Here is a 27,741-nt window from a genome sequence, read left to right on the forward strand (position 1 = left end):
AAAAAGGAAAGGAAAAAGAATAGATCTATATATGTTACCATAGAAAAGGAATATATGAGCACCTAGTTGTTCCTCTGATGTTCTCACCATTCCAGGGCAGCTGGAGACAGGCACAAGTAGGATATTTTGCTTTTATTATGTTAAGTACTTTTTTTGTGTGGTGTAAATGTTGGTAAAGGTCCTGTGCAAGTTGTCCTCAGGTTGTGCTGGCCGTGTATCGTACACAGCGTGTCTTTGTGTTACAAAAACAGCCAAATAAAAGTGTTCCTGGTGTCATTAGTTGTGTTTTCCTCCCCAGGTAACATAACCACACGAATCCGAACCACAGAGTCTGGCTCTGATGAAGCCATCAAATCCATTCTCGAACAAGCCAAAAGGGAGCTGCAAGTACAGAAAACAGGTACAGCCTCATTTTGTCTCTGCCTCCTTTTACTGCAGAATTTAATTAAAACGATTGCCATGAGCTTTCTGGTCAGTTAATTATATTCTTAAAACCTTCAGTGTAGATTTTAAAGAGTTTGCTGGAGATTTTTATTGTTATTTAGTGGAGTTGTTTCTGTGTCTGAGGCATCCCAAGTTAAGGTCACATGTGTCACGGCGTGGTGGGGTCTCTGCTCCGCGCCCTGCTCCCTGTGGGATTTCTGAACACCTTTATCCCTGTGCAGAGCTCTGAGCTCCTGGCTGCCCTCCAGACCTGCAGGAGTTACTGAGGGGAACCTACAGAATCCTTTCTTCTCCCACTTCACTCCTTGGAAGGGGAACAGCTCCTGCTTTCTCTTCTCTTCTGTCTCACTCAGGCCCTGGGAACACAACTGCATGGGAGAGGGACTGGATGGATTTGTTGGGGTGAAGGTCACACTCTAGGCAGCAATTACCAGTCCCAGCACCATGGTATATCCTGTACTCAGACAGGCAACTGAGTCCTGACTCTTAGGCTTTATTTTTGGTTACAGAATGTATTCAGTGAATGAACTGGAAAATCCAAAACACATTCCTTTTCCCAAAAAATCCATCTTAGCCTGAGATAAGTCTAATTTCTTGCTGTATGCTGTCATGTAATTAACATTTCTGTCTATTCCATAGCCCTCTCAGCTTTAAGAGTTCCCAGTACTGCTATGGGCTGAAGTAGAAATTACTGTGCAATACTTTGTTTCATTTTTGAAAGTAAATACTGATATACAGTTTTGGGCAGTTGACTTTCAAATGAAAACTAAGTTAATCTCATGGCAGAATATAAAACACTAGTTAATATATGATCTAAATAATATGACTTTATACAAGAAATTATTGCACAGAGGAAAATACGGGCTTTGTGCAGGAAACTGCAAGAATGTTATTTGGTAGCATGTTTCATCTGAGAGTCTCAGACTTCCTTTCAAATATTAATTTGGCCTCAAAACTCCCTGTGAAACCAGCAGATAAAACAGCAGAGAGAGTCTCACTGTCTTTTTTCCGATTTCTTAGCTTGTCATGTATTTTACAGTGCGTGACAGGGAGGAATGTGGGGAGGCAAATTCAGAAATGCATTCAGATGAGCCACAGTATTACTGGAGCGATACACAGCGTGTTTCAAATCTTATTTCACTCTGAGGCCACTCCTTGCAGAGTGGGGGTTCCCTGCTCCCACCTGGTGCTTCACTTTCCCTGCTCCCTGTAGAGCAGCTTTCAGAGGAACTGGTTTCCAAGCACAGGGGACCTCAGTGGAGACTGAAATAGAAGCAGATGCCATTGCAAAAACCTCCTGGCTCTGCAGAGATAATCCTCCACCCACGTTCCAGTCTCTGCTCATCCCCGACTGCTGCAGCACAGCCACCCAAATCCTGGTTCCCCACTGGAATGCTGCATTTGAGGGTTATCTCTGTTGAAAGCACCCGTGGCTCCATCCTAGGGCTTCGGATAAGGGAGAGGGTGATGGCCAGGTGTCAGCCTGGCTCTGGTAGAGCTGTTTATTTCAGTGGTTGGGACCATGGAACAAGAAAACAGGAAGCAGGAGCATATTTAGCTTGTCAAATGAAATAATGATGATCTCTTCCTGAAGTTCTGGCTTTGTTGTAATTTGTGTGTTTGTGTTTCTGAAGTTAAAAGGTCTCACCTTATTTATACTGTAATAGTCTGTCCAGGTGAATGCAGCTGTGTTCAGTTCTGAGTGCGTGTTAAATTCATTTGTGAAGAAAAGAGTGAAGTGAAAGGTTAAATAACTTTGTAAATGCAGCTATAAAATGTTATTGACCACTTGGGGGTGGGGGAGGAAGAAGTAAAGGCTTGATTTTCAAAGGCATTTATTTGAAAATTTTTACAATGGTGGAAGGGCAAGTGATCCCAGACTTGTGCAGCTGAGTCTCTGCGTGCAAACATCCAGCACTTTGGCAACTCTCAAAATTTTCCAGTGAAGAACTTTGGAAATCTTACCTTATTTTGAAAAATGCAAATCTTTGCTTAGCAAAAACTCCTCCCTCCCATCCAGAAATGTATTTCAGCCCCACCCCTCCCCTTTTTTTTTTTTTTTTTTGTTTTTTTTGGGTTTTTTTGTCCTGTCAGGGAAATGTTTACAGTAGCACGTGTTGAATATAAAGCATTTTCCTCTGTTGCATTTAGTCTTTTGGTTGTTTTTCATAGCTGAGCCGGCTCAGCCGCCTTCTGCCTCTAGCAGTGGCAATTCTGATGATGCAATTCGATCCATTCTGCAACAAGCCCGACGGGAAATGGAGGCACAGCAGGCTGCCCTTGAACCTGCCTTAAAAACACCACCTCTATCTCAAGCTGACATTTCTATCCTGTCCCCCAAACTAGTGTCTACACCTGCAATGTCTTCGGTTTCCAGCTATTCTCCTTTGGCCATATCCCTGAAGAAACATTCATCTGTCACTGATTCCAGTATCTCTGCATTGCAGAACCTCTCTGGGCTCAAAAAGGAGCCTCAGGAGGCACCTGTTTTAGAGCTTCATGGAATAAGTGATTCTGCCCAGGGTATGTTGAGGCATGTTAAAAATGAGTTGGGACGTGGTGGTGTTTGGAAGGACCATTGGTGGAATACTGTGCAGCATGAGAGAAGAAATGCAGCTCTTCCCGAAGATATAAAAGTTGAGGAAGCCAGTGGTGGAAAAGAAAAGGTCAGCAATCAGACTAGGCCAGATCGTAGCCAGCTCCAAGGACCGTCTTCTTCCGAGTATTGGAAAGAGTGGCCAAACGCGGAATCTCCGTACTCGCAGAGTTCTGAATTGAGCATGACTGGGGCAAGTCGCAGTGAGACACCACAAAATAGCCCCCTCCCTTCATCCCCTATCGTGTCCTTGTCCAAGCCATCCAAACCTTCGGTTCCTCCACTGACACCCGAGCAGTATGAGATTTATATGTACCAGGAGGTGGATACGATAGAGCTAACGCGGCAGGTCAAGGAAAAGCTAGCAAAGAATGGCATCTGCCAAAGGATCTTTGGGGAAAAGGTAAAGAAGTGGTTCTCTCTTGTTTCACCGGTGTTGTGGTTGTGCCCTCTGCTCCTTACACAGGTGCAGAGCCAGAGGGGGATGTGCCACGGGTGTCCTGTGGAAAAATGTTTCTGCTCCGTGTGTGAAGTATTTCAAAACTAAGCTCACAAAGTATTCGTTTCCCTGGGTGGTAGGAATTGCAAGAGTTTTTATAAAGGGATTGGCTTCAGCCACTTGGAATTAGGAATGAGGCCCCGAGTTTAGAAGCCTTGAAAGCTGAAGCAAACGTTGCTGAGACTCAATATTTCATGTTTAATGTAATGAATTCGTGGAATATTTGAGTTAATACCATTGTCATGACTGGAGAGTCTTAACTCTGTTATAAGCGAAGATTATGGACACAAGAGCATTTTTCCTTTTTCATTATTATTTGGAAATGTGCACAAGGGCATTAAAACAAACACATGGAAAATCCCCTAACTCTCCTTAGTCTGAAGTCAAGAATTCCCAGTCATTTCTTATACCTGGTGCTCAGTACCTCAGTGTGCTCTGAAATGTTTTAGAGCAGTGTTTGATTACAGATAAGGCTCCCTGAAGTTCTCACGTTGTGGGCCCTAAGCACTGAGCACGTGGGATTTTGAGGGTCCCTAACCACCAGAAAACCCCTCCCAGGCTGTAAAAAGTGTTGGACATTTGCTGTTTCTTCTTCCTATAAAGAATGGAAACAATAGAAAAGTGTAATAGGAGCTGGCACCGCACTATTACCTTCTCACTAAGATGTAAAATGAAAAGTCTGACCTCTTGGGGTCGTTAAAGATCCCATGGCAGCTTTCATTAAGTATGATTTTTAACTCTTGTACCTGTGCTGAATTCCAGGCAAGTAATTGCATTCTGCCTGTCTGAGATTCCTCCCCCCCACTGCAGTCAGCTGTATTCTTGAATATTTACTTATGTGGAGCAGCCGCTGCTACAGGTGAAAACACACATCGTTATAATTCATCCCCCAAAAATCAACCAAATACAGGCCTAGTCTCAAAAGTCCCGATTATTTTTGTTTGAGAACAAAATACATGCCAGTCATTGCCTGTTTCATCTGCCTGTGTGTGCCTGGACTCGGTGTTTTTCCTGTTAAAACTGATGAAACTGTTTGACACAAAATATGAAAAGCATGCAAATCCCTCACCAGGCTGCTGCCACCCAGATCCTGCAGGAAAAACCCACCTTCCTTCAGAAGGCAACACAGCGGGAAGAAAAGCATTTCCATCTGAGTATCCACAGAAAACAGCTTTTATAATGGTCCAATTTTTACAGTTTTTATAGTTGTCCATATACAAACAATTTGAGCCACACAGTAAAGGAAACCAAAATGAGTTAAATTCCCCCCGTTTCCACTGCCAGTGTGTTAACATGCCGTTCTTGGTTGCTTCACTTCAGGTATTGGGGCTGTCCCAAGGAAGTGTCAGTGACATGCTCTCCAGGCCAAAGCCATGGAGTAAATTGACCCAAAAAGGCCGAGAACCATTTATTCGTATGCAGCTCTGGTTGAATGGTGAGCTGGGACAGTGTGTCCTGCCCGCACAAGGGCAGCAACAAGGACAAGGTAATTAAAATTCCACTATGTTGTTTGAGTTGAGGAGGAGGAGGAGATTTTTTTTTTTTCTTTTGCCTTTTTTTTTGGTTTTTTTTTCTATTTTCTGGTTTTGTTTTTGGTTTTTTTTTTTTTAATTTGCAGTAAGCCAGCCTTGCACCAGTGCTGGTCCAGGTGTTGTGGAAGTGGCAGCATCCACCCTGGCAGCCCGGCCGGTCCCTAAGGGGACACGCTGGGAATGTTTACGATCGTTTATGTGTAATTGATAAGCAGCAGTTATCAGGTTCCTCATTAGGGTGATATTATCTAGGCACGAGTATGATATGCAATCCCAAAAATTTTGGCCAAAGAGCTGGAAAATGTTGCACGCTGTTTCCTAGGGTTGCACAGGGGATTTGGATTGTTCCAGGGAGAATATCGATTGCTGTCTCAGGAGGTGAGCTGGAAAACTAAGCTTTAAAGGGGGAGTGCTGGGTTGCAATGACACTTTTATTGTGGCTGTCTCTTCCCCTAATACCTATTGACACAGAAAAGTCAGGCTGGAGCCTGGCCTCGGTCGTACCTTTCTGTGCCACTGAGTTAACTGAGCAGCGAGCCCTTGCCGAGATCAGCACTTTGCTATTTGTTGAGCCTGCTTACTGTTTAGTTTGTGGTTTGGCATCTCCTTTTATTGTTCCCTGATTTTCCTCTCCTCTCTTATCTAGTCCTTCACTCTGTGACATCATTACAGGATTCCCTACAGCAGGGATGTGCAAGCTCAGGTAATCAGCTGGTTTCAATGATTTGCTCTGAAATAATTCTCTGTGCTTTTGTTGCGTTTGCTTTGATGCCGAGAGGTTTCTCACGTTTTGTTGTATCATACAGGAGTCCCTTCAATTTTTTTTTTTTTATTAATGCAGTTAATTCCTCCTTCTCTCCTTGTTGCTATGGCAGATGTAGGGAGCACACATATTTAGCTGCATATATTAGGTAAAGAGGCTCTGTCTGATCTTTGAGACCATTGGCTCTGTAAGGGGTTTTTTTTTGCCATAGTTCAGCTTATCAATGTGACATGTGACAATGGCTGTAAAACAAGCCCTTGGTTTGTAATGTGATCCACATACTCCGGCTGCTTCACTCGCTGGTAGGTTTTTTTCCACTCTCCTTTGCACAAAATCTGCTTTGTTAATCTGAAGGTGGGGAACAGACCACATTATGTCTTTTTCAAGCTTTGTTAAATATTCCCAGCTGACCTTTTTTTCCTCTTTTCCATTTGCAAAAATTAAATAAATAAAAAAATAAGCAGATGCAGCAAAGCTGAGTGTCAGGAAAGTGAGTGTCTGAAGGCTTTTAGAGATGGCCACAGGATAGGAGGGAGGCTGGGACAGGAGAGAACAGCTGTGTTCCTGCTGTTAGATACCAAACTCTACCCACACAGCCTCTTACCAATGAAATGCTTCACTGATGTACAACACTCCAGAAAAATACCCCTGCCCTGCTCTGTGCTTACAGCCAGTGCCCTGTGCTGGAGAATTGCTGCATTTCAGGGTACAGACAGGGATGGGTTGTGCTCTTCTTCCACCTTTCTGCTATTCTGAAATGCTCCCTTTTTTTCTGCAGCTCACTGGCTTTACTCTAAATATCCCAACCAAAGTGCTTTTTCTCTCTGCTGGGGAAACTATTTTGCATTCTAAAAGATTTTACTAGAAGAAAATCTGTGATGATATTCAGTCCACGTTTTTCTTAAGGAGAACAGTTGAAAATAAATAGATAAAAGCAAAAAAAAAAAAATATGCCCCCAGTAAAAACAAGCCATGAAAACAAAACCAAAATGGGAGAAAATGATTTGCAATCATAGGGCTATTGTTACTTATAGCCAAGCATTTAGGGAACATGGAAATTTCCTGTGATGGTTCATTAAAAACATGCCGTTGAGTACTTTTTTTGTGGCATCAATGCCGTGCAAGAGTGTCACAGTTACAAACGCCTGAGACGGCGTGGAAAATATGAGTAATTAATTGTAGCCATTTTAAGGGGAATTCGGAATCAGAGGAGCTGGGAAATGCTGCATTGTTATTGCTAATCTTCATATTTATGACTAGCTCTAATTATAAAAGATGGAAAGACAAGCCCATAGTATTAAAATCCGACCACCTTCTGGATTCCCGGGGGGATCGCTGGGAGCTGAAAGTGATTTCCTTCAGGAAGTTCAGTTTTGCTGCCGGGGTATTTTGTTCCCTCCCACACTCCCAGTGTCATTTGTCAGTTCCTGCCCTTGAGCCAATATTTTGTGAGGTGACACGTTCCTATCAGCTAATAAAATCATGTTATTGATGATTGTCCTCCTTCATTCCTTAAAGCCAACTTGCAAATGAGAAAATGGGCTCGTGCCCTTTCCTACCTCCTCTCGGAGGATTAAAAATAGAATTGTTGTACAAAATGTTCTATTCTTGATGCCTTTTTCTGTATGAAGGAATAAGGAGGGTTGTGACACCAGGCAGAACAAAAGAGCAAAATCCAAGTTATTTGAATGAGGAAGGGCAGTTTGGTAATTTCCTTTTATTAGCAGCTGTTCTGTAATTAAAAATGCAGCAAACAGTTTGGAAAAGGTAATAATAATTATGCATTTGTGAAAGATCCATCACTCCAGGGCAGGGAGAAAAAAAAAAAGAGAGAGACAGCTCCAATTTTCTGGTCTTCTGAGACATTTCCCAGGAAAATCAAGGCAGAGAGGGTTGCATACTTGTAATTTTAAAACAGAAATTAATCAGAACAATTTTGAAACGAGGAAAGGTCTGGAGCCTTTTCCATGTAATATAATTGGCTTGGAACTTGTTGAATGCATGAAGGGAAAGAAGTGAAATTAAACTAATACACTCAGTGGCTCCTGAGTGCTTTGCCAAGAAGGTCTTCAGTGTACAGAGTGTCAACATGCATAGTAACGACTCAAACTTTTATTAGCTGGGAGTATTTTCATTACTGTTTGGCTCTGTTCTATCAAACTAGCAAGATTTTCTGGATTTCTGAACCAGTTAGTTACACTTCTAGATCACAAGGTTTTGATTAACACCTCATTCATGAAAATCTCACCTTTTGTCCAGTAATTTCCCATTTTCACGTTTGGACAGGTGGGCCCATCAGCGTTTCATATAATGAATGGATAAATAGATAGATTTTATATATTTATATATATGTTGAGATAGCAAAGAGAAGCCAGGCTTGGTTTTCTTCTTGGAAGCTGTATTTATGAATTTTACAAAAAACAGTCTGTACCAAAATGACAGCCAGGTATATACCTGTATTTTCTGCCCGTGAGCTTTCTTCAAGGCTTGGTGATTTTGTGCAACTTTCAGGGAACATGTTTTACACAAAAATGGTGTCTGTACCCTAGGTGGTCAAAAATAGTATTGCTGTGCCTTTTCTAACATTTTTTCTGTGTATTTCTTTCCACCTAAATGCTCTAATGCCCTTGGGTAAATCTGCCTTTTTAATGATTTATGTGTCAAAAGCACGGACCAAATCACATGGAAAAAAAAGTTGAATTAGTGTCACCCAACTGCATCAGCATTTTTTCATGATGAATTTGGCCCTTATTTAGTTGCATTACTGCTGATGGGAGCTGGGGTGGGTTTGAACAGTTGCCATGTGCCAGGAGAAGGCTTGGAAATTTTTCTAAATACTTGTACTGTGCACAGCTTTTATTAGTTGGTTTTATTTTGGGGGTTTGTGCTGCGTATCTGTAGGAGATTGAGACAGAGTTTCCTTTTTGGTGCTGTTGATTCCGTGGCTGCTCACAGGAAAGCTGAATTTTTACATTCACTTTTGTCTTTATCCTCTGTGAAGGACATATACTCTCTATATTCTACATTAAAGACTTGCAAATACTCAGTGGGAGGAAGACGTGCCTTTTCGGTGTGTGTTTCTGTAAGGGTCGTCTTATGACCTAATGTGGAAATCTTCATTTGCCGATACAGCTGCGGGTGATCTCAGGGGATTTTGAATTTCCCTTTTGTTTGTCTTCCTTTCTGGGTATCATCCATCATTCCTAACCTCATGCTGCTTAGCAATAGTAACACTCATGGGAGTTGAAGAAAGGATTATAGCAGCATAAAATGGGGAGCTAATTAGAGCTTGTTTCAAAATCAGAATCTAGCTTGAGATAATTGCATATTATCTGGTGATTTAAAAACCCGAGATCTACTGTATTTAGATCAACCAAAATATGCATAAAAGCTTTCTTTTCAAAATAAAGCGTTTGTAACAACAGGGAGATTACTTCTTATCATCTCTTGGGAAAGCAAATCAGAAAAACCTCAGTATGGTTCAGTGTAGTTATGATACTAACAGAGAGACTGCGGAGTGATGGCAAAGCCAGGTATCCGTTGTATTTTTATTTATGTACTACAGATTCCTGTAACAGTTTCCAGTACAGAAGCTGCTGAAGGGGCAGGTGGTTAACTGTGTGCTGGGTGGATCTTCCCCTTTTCCTGATACCAGGAGAATTCTGTCACGTTGGCTGGTCTGGGAGAAACAAAGTAGGGAGAGAGCGTGTTTCAGGCTGGCAGCCCATATTCGGGAATACCATCCTGATGCACTTATGGGAAGAGCTCAGTAGCCATGTGATGGCAAAGGAGAAGCTCTTACCCCCATTTCCCCATGTTTTATCATCTTTTTTTGCATTGTTCTGGTTTGTTTTGCGTGGGCAGAGCTGTCCAATGGTGCTCCAGAGCACGGTTGGGATTAGCCCTGGGAGAGCTGAATCCTTAACTGTGACATCACCAAAGTGATCTGTGCAGTGATGCTGACAGACCTTCCCAAATTGGAGCTGGTTTTTGTTGTTGAATCAAAAAAACCAAGAGAGATGGTTTTGCAGTCATTTGCTGGCATTCCAGGTTAATAAAAATGTATGACATGAAATGTTTGTGGTTAATGCAGTCTGTGAAATGGAAGAGAAGGGAGATCACATGGCTCGGACAGCCGACTGCAGGAATTCCTTGCAGAGATGTTTTGTGTTTGATGACCAATTATTGAGTCTTGGACTTGGGAAAGTTGTGGCCTTTTGTGCTAGGTGCAAATGTGGTTTTAAAGTTCAGAGCTGAACAACTATGTCAGCCAAAGAGTTACCTGCATGCTTATCCCTGGAGCACCCTGGCACATTCTGGTGAAGTTTCCACATTCTTTCTGTGTGGTTTGGGATTGGGCTCGGGAGCAGTTGGCCGTGGCTGTCTTGATTTCAAACCATAGGGTATCAGTTGGCTCCTCATAAGGGCAGCTGTTACAGTCTGTCTGTAACGTGTGCAATCATCTTCTGTGCCATTTCCCTGACATTTGGACCATGAACACCTCCCTGGCAGCCTTTCTGGTATCAATAAAGCCAGGAGAATCACTGTCAAGGCACCTCACTGGGACCTGGGAACGCAGCATGAAGTCAGTGCCTCCAGTTGATTCTGAGCATAACATTGGCTCTGATTCCTGGCCATCAGCTGGGCATTCCTGCTTCCTGCCCAGGCTGCCTTCCACAGCCCTGCTCCTTTTCCATCAGTGATGCCTTGCAAATTGTCAGTATTTGTGACATTGTGATATATGTGATATTTGTAACTATCTCCTAGTTGTATTCTTCTCTGTCCATTGAACCACCCAGTGATTAAACAACTCCATCCTCACGATGGTCACAGCTTTGCTAGTACAGAAGGGCTAAAGTAAAATTCATAATCAGAGAGTGAACGGTTTTCTAGGTAGATACTCCTTGTGACTCAATTATAATGTTCATGTTAATGCAGCAAAGAGGAGACCTGTGCTGGATTCTGAAAGCAAATTTAATTCACTCCAAAGTGCAGTTTTGGGTTCCTAGAATTCGTTTTGGAGAAGTTACGCAGTCGAGTTGCAGCTTTGTTTTATTTCTGTGGTTAGTTTAGGAATGTGGGTCCTTGACGCTCACTCCCCCTTAGTGTGAGATCCCCAAGCAAGAAGTTCAAGTGTGGCTCTGCAGCAGCACCGAGCCAGGCACTTAAAGTCTTCATTTTCAAAGAGAAGAATTAATAAATGAAAATATTTTTTAAGCCGTGTGAAAAAAAGAAACTTTCCTGACCATTATTGCCTCAGGCTTCTCAGGTAGTTCACAGAGTAGCAGCTGGCATGAGAGTTGCTAAAAAGGGGGTGTAGTTAGGGAGAGAAACCATGGTCGTTGAGTAGTCAAGCTCTGTAAATTCCACTGTTGTTCATTTCATTACTTATTACTTCATTTCATTAATTACCAGCATTTTCTTTCCCCTCCGCGTGCACATTCGGAGACACGCGGCCTCCCCTTGGGAGGGGGCCCACCCCCCCTCCCCTCTGCCAACTGCAAACCACTGAGGGGCTGGGTGGAAAACAAGGAGCTGATAGACTGGAAAGCCAAATTCCAAAATAACTGGAGCAGCACAGACACACGAGCGAGGCCGTGGCTGTCGAGCTCCAGCGCGGGGAGGCCGAGCAGCTCCGGGCAGGGTCAGGAGCCGGGGTGGCGGCCGGGATCTGTCCCCCGTGGGCTGGCAGCTGCACAAGAGCTTGGAAAGGCTCTTCTCCAAAGGGAGCAGATATTTTTCTGTTGGGGATAGAAGGCTCTGGCAGCTGGCAGAAGCTCACGTTGGTGTTCTGGCTGCTGGTGGGAAAAGGAGGGGGCTGCAGATCCAGCCCCGTGGCCACTGGTGGGGTGGAGATGGCCACAGTACCCTCGGCCCTCCCCGGGAGACAGCCCAACTGCTGCTCAGCAAATTACCAAATGCTCCTCCACTGGCTGAAAATTACCTTGCTTTCAATTCAAAGAACAGATAATGGGGCTATTTTCCTCCCAAAATACTGGGAAAAAAGTGTGTGAGCACCAAATGTGCAGGTTGTTATTTCCATCTTGTAATGGGGATGAAAATCCTCTCCACCCAGCAGCTCTGAAACAGGGAAATAAACAGCCTGCTCTGATTATAGAGTTACATATTGCTTGGTAGCAAATCATTTCCAAGAAGAAGAACCAGAATATTACCAGAAAATTAGTGTCTTCTAAGTTACTTTCCAGCCTGTCCTTTACATTAGGGTGTGAGAGAAACTTAGGAATTTGTCTCACCTCATTTGATGAGTGTTGGAGGGTTTTGTAACTTGCCAACAACCTTCCAGAGAAACAGCAAATGAAAGAATCCAGTGATTATTTTCAATCTGATGAGAAATGCAACTTGCATTGAAAACAAAGCAAAGTGGCTTTGAGATCAAATTTAAATAAGAGTGAAAAGAGAAAGATAGTCAATTAAAAAGCCAATGAAAAGAGAAAATACAATTACAACAAGAAATGTAAAATAGGCCTGATAGTACATGTCCGATATTTATACTTGTCAAAGATACTGCTCATGGCAGCTTATCACAGAATCACAGAACGGTTTGGGTTGGCAGGAATCTTAAAGCTCATCTCCTTTCACCCCCCTGCATGGGCAGGGCCACCTTCCACTAGCCCACGTTGCTCCAAGCCCCGTCCAACCTGACCTGGCACATTTCCAGGGATGGGGCAGCCACAGCTTCTCTGGGCACCCTGTGCCAGGGCCTCCCCGCCCTCACAGGGAACAATTCCTTCCTAATACCCCATCTAATCCTGCCCTCTGGCAGTGGGAAGCCATTCCCCCGTTGTTCTGTCCCTCCGTGCCCTTGTAAAAGCATCCTTCTCTGTTTCCTGGCATGAGATGGTCCCTTCTGGTCTCATCTCCAGAGCCATCTCCCCTTTTCTCGCTGCTTTCCGTGGGATTCTGGGATGGGTCTGGGATGGGTTCCCACACGAAGGAGGTGTGAGATTCACCACGGTGTAACCACAGCTGTGGTTAGTGTTTGTTTCTCTGGTTTACCTCTCTGGAACTTAAGTCCTAAAAATAGTGCAAGTTTGAACTGGCAGATGTTTCATTTGTCCTTTACGAGAGGACCAAAATTAGCCTCTCATTTGGCACCTAAATAAAGCAACTTAACTGCCTTTATGCGAACTTTGCAATTACTGTCTATTGAAGTTGCAGCATTTTGTTGTGTTTGATGGGGAAGGGTATTATATAAGCAACACCAGCACCTAAAAAGCCACCAGACCTTGAAAGAGAGAGGACGAACATGAACGAGCCCAACTGGGGTTTTCTGGGGGGGTCTGATTTGGGTGGTTGGTTTGGGTTTTTTTTTTACTTTTTTTGATCCAAGACAGGTGTTTTCCCTAATGAAGGTTTCATTTAAAAAAAAAAAAAAAAAGAAAAAGGGAGAAGTACCTTGGAAATGCTCAGAGAGCTGTCTATTGTAAAGGTAAAAACATTAATAAAAGGACAGCAATGGTTTCTCTAATTTTCAGAGAAAAATCTGCACAGAATGCCTGAAGCTGGGTTAGCAGTGGGACTCCCCAGGGGCAACAGAAAGATGTTATAATCAATTACCACATCATAACACTGATGTATGATAATTACTGAGTGTTCCTCCTGAGATAGTGCAGCATTTGGCTGGGATGCGGCTCTTTCATGGTCCACTGCCTGATTAATATGCAAATAATAGGCTGATTGCATGATGAATGCAGAAAATGAGTTCGCTGATAACGTGAGCACCGAAGCGGGAAGATGATAAATTACTTTTACTGACTGTCCTACATTAAGTACCCTTTCTCAACAATTTTATCACAAATTAAGTAAAGCAGTATGGAGAGATTATGAGGATGTGTAAAATAATGTACCTTAATAGCTTTTATAATATTGTTGCGTACAATGTAAATGTCATTTTGTTTCAGCACTTTCCCCAGCACTCCTCCAAAAAGGAGGGTCTTTAGTGCAGCCACTGCTCAGGGTCACTCTGCTTCTCCAAGATGAAGAACAGCTCCCTGTGCTGAGGGTGGGAGATGGGACTCCTCTGTTGGGAAGGAAGGAGGGCAGTCATTAGCCTGGGATCCATCCCGTATGGATATTGCCCGTGGCGAGGGAATGTCCACATTGTTTAGTGGGGGAGGTATCTTTAAATGCAGTGCACAGAGCACATATGCACCCTGCTGCAGCCTCTGCTCCCAAGCAGACACGAGGTTCAAATCTCAAAGGAGGGCGTAGAAATACCTTCACACTCAGGCTCCTGACACAGGAGGACAACAAACAGTCATAAAATTGGTGCCACGTTCAAGCAAGTTAGTTTAACACATCAAATCACAAGGTCAGCAAGTCAACAAAGACACCATAAACTGCAGCAGAACCTCCTCACAGAGGCTCTCACTCTGTTTTGCAAAAGGTATTGTGCACGTGTTTGTCTTGATTATACTAAAAATATAACACTGTGGGGTTGTGGCATCTTGATTGATTGCTTCCATGACATATTTGTTTTAGCATTCAGAAAATCCTTAATAAAGCTTCTGCACACAAGCTGGTTTAATAATAAGGTTATTGAAAATATTTTCCAGCAGTTACTTCTAAATATTGATTTCTAGCTACGTTATGGAAACACAGAAAAATCTGAATATTAAATAAAGGCTGGCAGACTAGAGCAATGTCTTTTAAAGCAGCCATGATTCTGCTATTAATCACCTCATTTAAAATACAGTATATTTTTAGGAAGGGTCTTTTAATTGTTTAAGGGTGATCTGTAAAACCAAAAAATTATCATTTACTCTTCAATGCCAAGATCCCACTTTTGGCTCAGGAGTCATAGAATCATAGGATGATTTGAGGCTGTTGGCCTGACCTGTTCTTAAGTTTCCCCCTTTTTTTTTTTTCTGTGTTTTATTGTGAAGTAGTGCTTAGGGTTACAGAGGCCTCATCTTCTCTCCAGGCCATTGCAAAACTGTCCCTTAATTCTTCTCTTGTGAGAGTTTTCTCTGGGGGTGTGGTTGTGTCAGGGCTTGGTGTGTGTGCTCCAAAGTCAGGTCTCAGGACAAATTTCTCTTGAATTGATTGACTGCAGTTGTATTTTCCTGCACAAGATTCCAGACATCCTTTGGAGCAATCTGTACTCCCCTGTCCTCCTCTAACTCGGTGGAAGTCTGATGGTTTCAGTTTATGTCGCCTTAAAATAGGTCTTGGTGTAGCTTTGGGCACAACAGTGGGATTTCTAAGACTCGGAGGCGTTTGTGGCTGCGGGTGTGTTGAAGGGAGAATTGGTTGCCCAACTTCTCCAAGTACTTTTAAACATCCAGCTGTAAATCTCTCCTCATGAGCCTATCACCAGCTCCTGTCTTACGTGCTCTTTTCTCAACTTCATCTGGTTTCTCCAGCTCCTTCTGCTTTCCAGAGCAGCTGAAAACACATTTTTTTTTAATAGAGGCACAAAGCTAATACAATTATTGAAAATACAATTTAAATTGTGGCAATACCATTAATCCTTCAGCAATACTCAAAAGCAGGTTTTTTTAGGTAATTCTAACGTCTATCCTGATTATTCAGTTTTCTGTGCTCCTGACACTTATCATATACTCATATGCAGAGTGGGAACCTTTATTTTTATATTGCCCCAGTAATTCCAGAGTTAACCAAAGCCAGTTCCTCCCCTTTCTGTGCAGACACACGTACATCTGCATTCTTTCCTAAAGGGGTTTTTCCATTGATCCCTCACCCCATCCACATAAAATTTCCCTCTGCGCCAAGACCCAAAATAACATTTTCCCCAAAGTTATAACATTTATAAAGCAAACAAACAAACAAACAAATTCTCCACAGTCAGAGTGGTGGTAACTCCAGCGAGCGCTTACAACTCTAACTGCACGTACCTACGTATTTGACATCATTATAGATGCAAACTGCAGGGAGCTTTGTGCACTCCCTGCATAGAACTGGGGGAGTTTATAACTGTAGGGAGGATCATATTTTCATGAGCCACATTAATTTGCAAATTGTGACTAGGCAAGGTTCACTCAGAGTAAATCCACCAAAAGCACTACCTTGGAGAAGGCGCTTTCACGCATATTTTCTTTAATTAGTCGGAAGAGGGATGTGTTGCAGTGCTCTCCCACAAGTGCTGCTCAGCTTTATTACATAGTTCAGGCTTGTGCTGCACCCACTGTTAGTGAGGAGAGTTGCTATTATGGTGCTTTAAAAGATGAACTTTAGAATGCTAATTTCTTCTCATCCCTGGAAGTATCCAAGGCCAGGTTGGACAGGGCTTGAAGTAACCTGGGATAGTGGAAGGGGTCCCTGTCCATGGCAGGGGTTGGAACCAGATGAGATTTAAGGTCCCTCCAACCCAAATCATTCTGTGGTTCTCTGATAAGACCCTGCAAAGGCAGCCGTGGATAAAGGTAAAATCAAATAGAAGGTTGGAGGGAAGAAATCTCTCCCTGAAATTTTCACACCCTGGAAAGCTGAATACCAGGGTTGTCCTGGGGATGTTGATCAGTTGTATGTGATCAGGCCCTGATTCTCAGGGCAGCATTCACCAGGTTTTGGTCTACAAATTGGATGGAATGGGCAGCCTCATCATCGGGCAAAACAGAGACTAATCCAGTCCCAGTGTGAGACACTTTGATCTCAGGCGACCTGCCAGGCCTGTTGTTGTCCATTAGCTCACCTGCACGAGGAGGTAAATGCAGCCCTGAAGTAGCAAATGCTCTTTTAAGAGATTGCTGGGAAGTCTCCTGTCCACGTTCGTCTGCTTTCATCTTCCCCACTAAAGGGCCGATTTGGGATGCTCCAGCTCCTGTGGGATGTGCCCGTTCCCCCAGTTCCTCAGGAGGCAACTTTGACTAGTTTGGCACCAACCTGCAGCCCGAGCTTTGGACAGTGGAAAAAGTGGTGCATCAGAGCAAGCGCCAGTGAAATCATGTTTGGGTTCTTGTCGGAATGTCACAGAGTACCCTGTCATTTTGTTTTAGCAACTTGTCCTTCCAAATGCGCAGTTCGCCTTATGGCATGCCAGCAGTAAAAATGTCACTTACAATAATTACTTTTTGGTGAAAATGCTTGCTGACTTCCTACCTTCAAGCTGTTTTTTACACAGTGGGGAGATAATAAGAAATGACTTTATCCTGACTGCTCAAATGAACACTAAATGGAATTTAGGTTATTATTACTGCAGATAGAGGACTGTGTATTGAAATTTAAGTAGTGGATCAGATAAACTACAGAGATTTGTCTCTGAAAATTATAGTGGATCCATTTTTCCAATCCACTTCTCTCTGGAACTTAAGGCAGCTGTTGTCTGCCTGCTGTCTTTAGAATATAGTATTTTTCATAATCCTTTTAGAGGCCTCTGAATAACTTCTGTGTTTTGCATGGTCTTCCTCAACTTCGCCATGTTCTGTGCTTCGTTCCCCGTGAGTCCTTTTGCAGTTTATTAGCTAAGTCTGTGTTAGCAGCGAAGGTTGGACAGGTTATTCTCCCAGCAGCTCCAGGAGTACAGGGTGTGTCTGTGGATGGACAGGTGTGCTGGGAGGAGAGGCTGGAAGGACTGGGCTTGTGGTTTATGCTCACAGATTCAGATGCTCTTGTTCAAATCTTTGAACTTTGGATTTACAAGTGGCTGTAAAGTCAGTTTGCTGTCGGAGGTGAGGCAGGGTCTGAGCAAAAGCAGCAAACCTGCACCTCTCAAAATGCATACAAGAAGCTGCAGTGGAGGAATGTGTCCGTGCTGGCAGACGTGGTGCCTCTGGGACTGGTGAAACCGGATCCGTGTCTCAACACTGCTCCGTCATCTGAATGCCTCCTTGGAGGGGATACATCTGGCACTGATGTCAGGTCCTGTAGATGTCTCAGATTTTCTGGGGAGCTTTGAGCAGGTGGCACCTGCAGCTCTTTGCATCCGAGATGTCCTGAGCTTCAGAAGGAGCCTCCAGGTGAAGAGTGCTGTGGATCTGAGCTGTGCTCCAGCATGGAGGGGCCTGTTGGATACCTTCCTGTGGCCTTCAGAAGAGTTCCTGGACATCACAGGAATGGTCCTTCTTGAGCAGTGCCCTGCAGTTCTGAATGTCCCTGACTGCTGGGTTCCTGCAGACCTGGTGATGCTCAGGAGAGCTGCAGGAGAGGAGCCCTGCACAGCCTGTGATTCCTTACACACTGCAGGGATTCTGCCACATTACCATGGCAGAACCTGAGCAGACCTTGCAGAAGGACGTGTCAGGCTGGACTGTGTTAGGGGAAACGTTTTCAGGTGATTTGCAGGCTATCAGTGGGATGGTCAAGCAACTGAGGTCCCAGGATCCAGTCCTGGGGACTTGACCCCAGTGTGGGGTGGGAAATCTTGGAGAAGAATAAGAAAATCTGGAGTTCAGGAAAACCCCTGTAATCAATGAACTGAGACCAGAACTCTGTTTTCAGACTTCCTCACATTTTCTGAAACACTGTCATGGCAGATGCTATGGGAAAGGTGTAGGAGATGGATGGGACCAGAGCAGCATTTGGATTCATCCATTGAATGTGCCAAGGAATGCAAGACCACAAAAGATTTTGTGTATTGGTGTAATTAAGACAGGGTTAGTTTGTTATGGTTCTCAACCAGGTTTGTAAAGTACTCAGACCCCAGACCTATTTGCTGAATTGTTTGCAAAGTTAGTTTAGTTTCTTACCAGGTAGCTACTAAGGGGTGGGAGGGGAAAGGGCAGACATATTTGTGAGGATGGTTTGGGGGTTTGTTGCGGTAAGATGGTCATTCAAGCAGCAATTTTATACTGAGAAAATGGTATTTTAAAAGAAAACAGGAGATACTTGTGTAATGTTGACTTTTTTCCACTCGTTTGTACATCTTCATTTTAGATTGTGCATCCCTCTCTAGTATTGTAGGAAAAAACAGAAGGGAAGAATTTCCTCACTTAAGTCCCATGTGCTGTGCCAGGAGCAACATGTTCCAGGCAGGGATGTCTGTGCTGGCAGACTGGATCAGGTGTATTTGTCTTTATGGAGCCACATTTGCCTCCAAAGCCTGGAAGCTCCCCTTCAGTGCAGGGCCATCGCTCTCTCTCAGCTGTGCTACCAGCTGTGGAATAGCCAGTGTTGCTGTTTCATTCTCTTCATGTCCTGGCCATTAATGGGGGCCAATTCCACTTGCCAAACATTTCAGCTTGCTGGCCCCTTTCTGCAGACATCACTTCTAGTACTTGATTTGCATTTTTGATGATTATTTTCCCTGCTGCATATTTGAATGTGCTTTTTAGAATTGCTTGGAAGGGCTTAACTTCACTATAGCCCAGGCTGTGTTTTGAATTACTAATGTAAAAAGTGCTGGTAGAACCTTTGCCCTTTCATGACTCAGTTTTACTTACATCTTCAAAAGTTTGGATGACTTAAGTGCATTTTTGCTGTCTTTGCATCTTTAATGGCATTTGTCAGCACCAACCTGTGATTGTACAGAAGTTACATGGGGGTTTTATCATTTAAAACTGTCATGTTAAGCTGTGTCTTCATCACCTGCAGGGTCTAATGGTCACCATCTTCCCCTAAAGTCATTTTAGGGACACCCTGTTTCCCCCAGCCTCTGTAAAACTCAGGGCACCACTGATGTCTGTGGCTACCTGAGACTTAAAAATTTCCCAGGTTCTGCAATGACCTCGTCACTGGTGATGCTCTTGATCTCTTCAGCTCTTCCAGCACCTTATTTTTGGAGCTTTGGAACTTTTGCTTCACATCTTAAATTGGATGCAGGCTGTTGGAAAGCAAACCCCTTTGGTATAGCAAAGTTTACCTGGAATTTACTGAAGTAATTTCATCAATAAATGGTGGCCATGGAGTTTGCAGGTTGTTCTGTAATGCAGTTTTATATTGACAAAATGGCCCCTTCCTCCTTAAACACAAATGTGAAAACATCCAGTGAATATCACTTTTAAGAAATTGGATTGCTCTTAAGTTAGTGTTATTCTTCAGAGTGGTCTGGGGTTAAAAAAGCAGAGCAGGTTTTAAAGAAATAAGCTTTCAATGTATTGTTTCCATTGGAAATGTTCAATTGCTGCTTTGGAACTCTTAATGTCTATTTTTCAGATATCCTGAATTTGTGGCTTTGTCTTGTGAGGAACTTGAGAGAAATGAATACAGACAAATTATTTCATAAAGCATGTGAAATGGCTGTGGATTGACAGTTAAATCTGGAATAGTGAATACAGTCAATTTTCCCTTTGTTCTGTCAGCAGTCACTTGTACTGTAAATGTCTATTTAATTTTTTAAGTAGATTAACGGGAAATGTTTGCATTATTTGATTACTGAATTTACTTTCCCAAATAATGGATCTTTTCCTCAAATATTTATGTGATCTTGAAAATGTTTTTCCAGAAGGGAAAAATGCTAAAAATGAATGGGGAACATATTTTGAGTTATTTGTAGTATGTGTACATAATGCCTTGCCTGAAATCACTGTACACTTGCCTTTTGGTGGGGGAAAAAAAGCAGTTTGTCATCTGTACTGCCTTCCAAAATTAGATTCAGATAATCCCACCTTTTGGAGTAAATGAGCACCAGATTGGTCTTAAAAATGAAATTCAAGTAAGCTCTTGGTAAGTGATATAAAAAATAAATAAGCTAATATGTGAGCAACAGAGAGCATCTCAGTGATAAATGATAACACAGATTACCTTTGTTGTGTTCATAATTAGGCTGAGCAGGGAAAGGAGAGGGAGAAGGAGAAAATGCTTTTGTTCAGTCCTGTGTGGTTGGGCTTGGGGTTTTTTTGGGATTGCTTTTTTTTTTTATTTTGTCTTTTTTTTTTGCCCCCGTGCTCCGTGTGTGCATCTGGCTCGCCGTGCACGGATGAGGAATTGTATAGGAGATTTGCAGCTGCTCTAGTTATTCAGTAAGATTTGTATAAGCTGGCACAAGGGACAAAATTAGAGGGAAGTTGAACGAGTGCCGTGCAGTTTATTAGCTAGGCAGCCATAATTTTGACCTTGCTGTGGGTTAAAGGACACAGACCTGAGAAGAAATCTGTTTATCATGTAGGGAATTCATGCCATCCCTGACAGTGTACAGTGAACAAGATGGATGATCTGCCAAATTGGTCCCTCGCATGGGTGAATCAGGGCAAATTTACAGTACGATTCCTTTGCTGCTCCTGATACAGAAATAACATTTCCTGGGGTTTCTGTTCAGTTGTATGATGACCCAGGGTGAGCAGAGAAAAGAAATAGGATTTGTAGGATCCCCTTTACCTTAAAGATTTACATGCACCTCACTTTCCTTTATGTCTGCCTCTTTTGCATCTCTCATAAAGCACTAAGGAAAAAGTCAGATTTTTAGGTTTGAGAGAGCAACTTCATGTGAGCGTGTCAGGGAAGCTCTTGAGTGCAGCATGGGAAAGCTCCCAGTACCTTGAACAACACTGTTACCCTCTGCACTCTGCTCCATTTGGGCCCGACTTTTCCTGTGGTAGTATTTTCCTTTAACATTTGGGATATGTTTCCATGCTACACAGGCTGCATGATCTGGAATGATTTGACAATATTCTGGATAACAAACTCAAAAGCCAGTGAGGTTTGCTGGTAGCCATTTCCTGATGGGACCTGAGAACCCTCTGTGGTGGCACTGCAGGGCTCAGAAAACACGGCAGTGTTGGAGGGACTGGGTTTGGATGGGGTCTGGCCTCCTCCTTGTGCAGCTGAGAGCTCTGTCAGCTTCCTCCAGAGAGCTGGAGCCAAACCCACGGATGTATGAGGCTGGAATCCATGTCAGTAACCCTGCAAGTAAGGGATGGGAGGCAGCAAGGAGGAGGAGGCAGCCCCACAGGAATGGGAAAAACTGTGGATGGAGAAATCGCCTGTGCTCCTTATCTCCTGAATTCTTCTTGTAAACCACATTGCCTATGTGTTGTTGCTTTAAAAAAGGTTCAGAGTGTACCCTCAGATGTCTGGAATCTCTGAATAAGCTCAGTCAGTACGTTCTGTGAGAGATAAATTTATTGGGGGAAAACAACATTTTGTTCAGAACCTATTGTTGTTGGCAAATTAACAGATTGGGAAAGCTTTCTTTTAAACCAAGTGTCACAATAACAGATTTGGGTGTCTCCTGATCCACTCACTATCTTTATGTGGGATTCTCCAACACTTTAATTAATACAACATAATTACAAACTGTATTTTAATCTTGTTATTTCTGGACAAAGAGAATTGCAAAAATGTGATGGGTGTGATAAGAAACAAAATGAAATCAATAACACTCTCAAGACAGAGAGTTGTATCAGTTGTAGAAAATCCCTCATTGACACTACAAAATAGTAGCTGAGTGAGTTTCTTACAAGTCACAGAAGGAAGTTTAAACCAGTCTAGAATGGTAGCTTTAAAACTATCCTTATATAAAAATGTTGTGGCAAGCAAAACTGAGATTTCCTGACCAAGGAAATTGCGTGCAAACTTACAGACTATTGCACTTCAGTTTTTCCTGATTTTTATTTGTATTTGTACATCTTGTCTTAATAAGAAATCAGAGATGACTCAAGATAAAATTAGAAAATAATTCTTGTTTTTAAAAAGAGGCTTTTTAGTACCCAAGCCATAGCGAGTAGCATTTTGCATACTTAGGCATTTCTCTAAGTAGGTAGAATATAAATGAGGAGGAAAGTTAAATATCCTGCAATCAAAACATTACAATTATGCTAAAGTGGGGACTTTTTTCTCTCTTTTTAATTGCAGAAAGTACTCCAAAGACTTCTGCCAGTTGCAGTCCTGCTCCTGAATCTCCCATGAGTTCCAGTGAATCAGTGAAAAGCCTGACTGAGTTGGTGCAACAGCCCTGTCCCCCCATAGAGACGAGTAAGGATGGCAAATCCCAGGAATCCAGCGAGCCGCCTGCATCTGAATCCCAATCCACGACCCCTCTGCCGCTCTCGGGCCACTCAGCACTCAGCATCCAAGAACTGGTGGCCATGTCCCCTGAGCTGGACACCTATGGCATCACCAAGAGGGTCAAGGAAGTGCTCACGGACAACAATCTTGGTAATTCACTTCATTCTTATTTCTTGACCAAAATCATGTGTAAGTGTTCATGCTTTTATTGTTAGCTGCAGTAGATGTGTATGAGAATACTTGGGTTTGACTCTGGCCTAAGCTTTAATTTGCTAAAAAGATACCTAATCCTTTTAAACTGGTAGAAAACTCCTTTCAGATTGTCACACTCTACTTCAAATGTCATCACAGCTTTGCTCTTCCTAAGCTCTGCTCCTGGCTCAGCAGCCAGGTGCTGCTCCTACCTCCCAAAACAGAGTCCAGCAGGCTGTCAGGACCCCCAGAACCTCAGAGCCAGTGAGATCTCCCCTTGGGAAAGGCTGTTTCCCCCACACTTGGAGATTCCAGGCCCATTTTGGGTGGACTAGAGGAGCCCAGAATGGTTGAGGAGGGAGGTGCACCGCAAACAGGAGTGCAGTGTCCCTGCAGAGCTGGGAGGGGAAATCCAGACCCAGGTGAGGTTTAGATGAGCCTGAGATAAGTGTCCAGGACCACTCAGTTATTCTGCTCAGAGATGTGCAAAGCTGAGGCTGCTCTTGCATACAGATGGGTTTTTGGCTGTTGAGTTCAGTGTCGTGACTGTTATTTGGAATAGTCACAGGGAATAACCTGATGTGAATATGGGAAATCCACACTAATACTGTCACTATGCCTCTAAATCACTGGTTCTTCATGTCTTGCTTCCCTCACAAGGCTTTGGGAAATGTTTATGGGATCCTTTGAGGTCTCTGGCAGGAGGGCAGTAAGGCTGTCCCAGTGTTACCTGCTCCTGCTCCTGGGTCTTAGCAAGGGACTCATCCCACCTGCATGAGGTGTTCAGAGGAATGTCTGGTGCTCTCCAGAAGTACCAGTTTCTCTTCCTTCGCTATAAATAGGACCAAAAGTTTAGATTTAGACGGGTGGTGTTACTTATGTGAGAAGAATTTTATCTATATCATCTGAACATGATGACTGTAAAAGTAAAAACTCCTCTATTTTCGAATGTGAGGAAGCCTTTTTGCATCTAGACACAGAATAATGTGTTACTGTCTTAAAATTTTTTTTAAGGGGGAAAAATACTGGGATGGGGGAGGTCCCAAGTTCTCATTTAACATAATCTGGGGGGGGAAAGGGAAATGGCCCTGATCATTGCCATACCCTGAATGAGGCTGTGTTCCACTGAGCCCAGCAGAATTCCTTGCCTGTGCATTTGGCTTGGGCAGATGGTGGTTGCTTGTTCAGTGGAGATAACGTAGAGATAAAGCCCCAAATCATGGTAAGGGTTTGCAGGTCCAAGCCCCTGGTTTTTGGGCAAAATGCTATTGAGTGCTGTACCTGCTCTGGTGTTCCAGAGAGGTTTGAAAAAAAAAGTATTTTTGTTTACATTTGCTTTGATGCCATTTTTACTTAGTCTTTTTTATTTCCCATGATTTTTGTTTTCCTACAGTGTGGCTGACAAGCCTAAAAAGCAGCAGAAGAGCCAGGAAATGTGCCCCAAACTCTGCATTAGGTGTGGAACCAGTTTCAATGTCTCCTTTTGTGCCCTCAGTGTGCTAGTGCACCAGGTTTTCTGGTGCACAGGTTTCTCTGGTTTAGGCCACTGGGCCTTGTGAACCTGTCCTAGGCAACTGGTGGTGGCTGAGGTGTCCCAGTGTCACCAGCCAGTAAAGACCACGGTTGTACAAAACAGTTCAGACTGAGCTGGGCGGGTCTCTCCTCCCATCACCAGTTGGGGGAATGGCTTCAAAGTGGAACAGAGTAGGTTCAGATGGGATATTAGGAAGGAATTCTTCCCCGTGAGCATGGGGAGGTCCCAGCACAGGGTGCCCAGAGAAGCTGTGGCTGCCCCATCCCTGGAAGTGTCCAAGGCCAGGTTGGATGGGGCTTGGAGCAACCTTGGGATAGTGGAAGGTGTTCCTTTCACTAGGGGTTGGAACTGGGTGATCCTTGAGGTCCCTTCCAACCCCAACCATTCTCTGATGGTTCTGTGGCTTCAGCAGATGATGTTGGCAGTGTTCACGTTGAGATGCTGCTGATGTTCTGAGCCCCAAATGTCTGAGTAACCTCAGTGATTCCCTGCTGGGCTACATGGAACTCACAGAGGGAAGCAGATGCACTCAGCTGTTTGAGGGTAGGGGATATTGGGAATCTTGTAGGAAGGGTCAGGACTATCCATGAAACCAACACAGTTTTGTTCATTAGGATCTACATCAGTGGGAACGAGCATGAAGGATGGGGAGAAGGTTTAGGAAACCTGTGCTTGAAAATATTCCCGTTATTGACAGTGCTCTGATGGAGATGGAGCGTGATACACCTGCTACCTCCCAAGGATGATTTCTGACACCTTCCCCCTTAGCTTGGGAGTCTTGCAGGTGTTTTATCCTGTCCTGCCATATCCTGACATAAAATAAACAACACAAACATCTTTAGCTTTGTTCTTAACACCTAGAGAACATGATGTTACCTCCTCCCATGTTTGCATTTTTAATTTTTAGGCTGTAGTTTGAGGTTCATTTCCTTCAGCAGCACTGCCAGCACTGCTCATTCCCAATCCTTACGCAAATCTGTGCCCATATTCCTGTTCATGTGGCATCACAATAAGAGATTGTTAAAGTAGCTGTGTTATCTTGCTAGTAGCTGGCAGGTTTACAGGGAAATGGATGAGGCCTTGCTGATGTTTTTAAATACAAACAGGGAGCAGGTTACCCCAGCAATACATGTGATGAAGACATAAAGATAAAATTGCCCCTGAATTACCTTTTTTGTCTGATTTTCCTGATATTGAGGGTAGTAGAAAATCACTTATTACTCAGGAACTTAAGTGAATTCTGAATGTAGGTTTCTGTTGAGTCTGTAAGAACTGTTTCCAGGGTTAGTTTCAGAGCTTATTAGCAGAGTGTCAAGCCCTGTCCGCCTTTCCCCTCTCTGCCTCTCATTATCTCAGCTGCTTCCTCTGAAAGCTTTGCAGACTCACCTGCCCCATACCTCTGAGTGGGATGTTCTGCAGCTTCTGACTGGTCCCACATTTCCTCCTCCCCATACAGGCAAAAGAAAACTCACCAGGGCAAAAGCCTTGGGATATTTTTAAAGAGAAGGAGGAGAGGAGTTAAGCACAGGGGGTGGGTCTATAGAGCAGATATTTTCCGTGAGCTGTTTGTGTCAGGATCAGGGAAGGCTTTGAAGGCAAGAGCTAGTGGTGCTTTTGCAGGTGTGGGCTTGTCCTGCAGAGCTGTGGGGTCAGAAGCCCCCACGCACCCCCACTGTCCCTTAGGGATCCGTTGGTTAGCACTGGCTACGAGTGCTGAGACGTGAAGGGAGAATGTTTTGTGTGTTAGTGAGGACACTCAAAAGCTGCAGATCAGACACAAGACCCTGAGGCCTAAATTTGGGGGTTACAGAAAGATCTTTTGGGTTACCTTGAAATCCCATGATAGCAGCACTTGTATCTTAAATCCTGATGACTCAGATGACTCCAGGCTCTCTCCTGTACCAGAAGCTGGTATCAAGGCAGTTCAGCTGAGGAAAAACACTGAAGTGAAGAGGGTTAGAAAACAGCTGTGTGGTTGGGTTTGAGCTGCACAGGCATTTTCCCCAGTCCTTGATACGTTAGACCTTTCCCATATAAAATCATTGTCAGCACACGTGAACACTGTGCACCGTAAAGCATTTGCAGATTTTACCCTGCCAGATGACAGCATTTTGTAAGAGAACTAAAATTAAGTATTTTTAACTAGCTATAGTGTAGAGATTGTAAAAAAAAAAAAAGTTGTATTACAAATTCTGATTATTTCTAGCAGGTAAGACACAGTTAGATCTCCACAGATAGGCCAGAAATTCCATACATGTTTCTATCAGGGCATTTGTATGGCCAGTGCTGAAGGGGGAGGTTGCATTGCTCTTGGTTCACTGATTGCTGGAATGTTTGGATTGCCCTGTTGGAGCAAAGCTGTGGTACTGCCCTCCTGCATAAGAGCTAAGTAGCCTCCCTGCTCTCCCTAGTTGCCTGCTTAGAGAGAAGTTCAGTTTATTTTTCCTCTCCTAATTTTATTTTCCGCACACTGTTTCACTGTAAGGTCCCGCTCCCCAAACGTGTCGAGCTCCCCTCTTTATCCCAGGCAGATCCTGAGGATTAAACTAAAGCTCAATATTTACCCTTCTAGTGGGGGGCAGAACATTTATTCTCCTTAATGTTTCTTCTGGGTTTTGAAGCAGTTCTGAAGTAAGAATAATTGAGGAATGATCTCGTGTTCTTTTCCGTGAGCGTCTCGGCTGAGCGAATTCATGCGGTTCTCAATTTCGCATTAGGTCAGCGTTTGTTCGGGGAGACAATCCTAGGGCTGACACAAGGCTCTGTCTCAGACCTGCTGGCTCGCCCCAAGCCCTGGCACAAGCTGAGTCTGAAGGGAAGGGAACCCTTTGTCCGCATGCAGCTGTGGCTCAACGATCCCAACAACGTGGAGAAGCTGATGGATATGAAGCGCATGGAGAAAAAAGGTAACCGGTAGCAGAGTGCTGACTCACGCCTTCCGCTCTTCCCAACATCAGCCTGGCTTTTATAACCCTCCATAAATAGTGGAGAGGCAGCATTGATCCAATGGTATGAGGGTTATGCAAAAGGACTTCATGACAGCTTTTTTGGAGCTTTTATTCGATGCTTGCTCGAGCAGATACATCTCAAAATTAAAAGAAAACAAACACACAACAAAAAGCCAAACCCAAACCCTAAATATTCACCAGCTGCTGGGGAGTCATTGCTGTTTTCTCCTATAGATTAATTGCTGAGGCCCTGGTGTATCACTGATAACTTGCCTTACCAAATGAAAAATGTGAGTTTGGGAGCTGGCTTTGGATTATTAGTTAATAGTGCTGCAGCTGGTCACAGATGTTGGGCTGGAAGAACTGTGCA

General features: G+C 43.6%; 1 protein-coding gene across 7 annotated transcripts in view; it reads left to right on the top strand.

Moving 5' to 3' along the window:
* CUX1 (cut like homeobox 1) overlaps positions 1 to 27,741 on the top strand; it is a 269,017-nt gene that overhangs the window by 200,658 nt on the left and 40,618 nt on the right. For 3 of the 7 annotated variants that reach the window (XM_042025982.1, XM_042025985.1, XM_042025986.1), the window contains 6 exons: positions 299 to 400; positions 2,617 to 3,443; positions 4,860 to 5,025; positions 5,718 to 5,774; positions 22,545 to 22,847; positions 27,141 to 27,329. The exons of 1 other annotated variant lie outside the window; for it this stretch is intronic. In XM_042025982.1, coding sequence (XP_041881916.1) covers positions 299 to 400; positions 2,617 to 3,443; positions 4,860 to 5,025; positions 5,718 to 5,774; positions 22,545 to 22,847; positions 27,141 to 27,329 — 1,644 coding nt within the window. The remainder of the gene's footprint in view (positions 1 to 298; positions 401 to 2,616; positions 3,444 to 4,859; positions 5,026 to 5,717; positions 5,775 to 22,544; positions 22,848 to 27,140; positions 27,330 to 27,741) is intronic. 3 more of the 7 variants (XM_042025983.1, XM_042025989.1, XM_042025987.1) reach the window with 2 other exon arrangements.

Source organism: Corvus kubaryi, unplaced genomic scaffold (genome assembly GCF_017639235.1).
Source record: "Corvus kubaryi isolate FWS band 111438036 unplaced genomic scaffold, C.kubaryi_AGA036_p1.0 37284, whole genome shotgun sequence".
Lineage (NCBI taxonomy): Eukaryota > Metazoa > Chordata > Aves > Passeriformes > Corvidae > Corvus > Corvus kubaryi.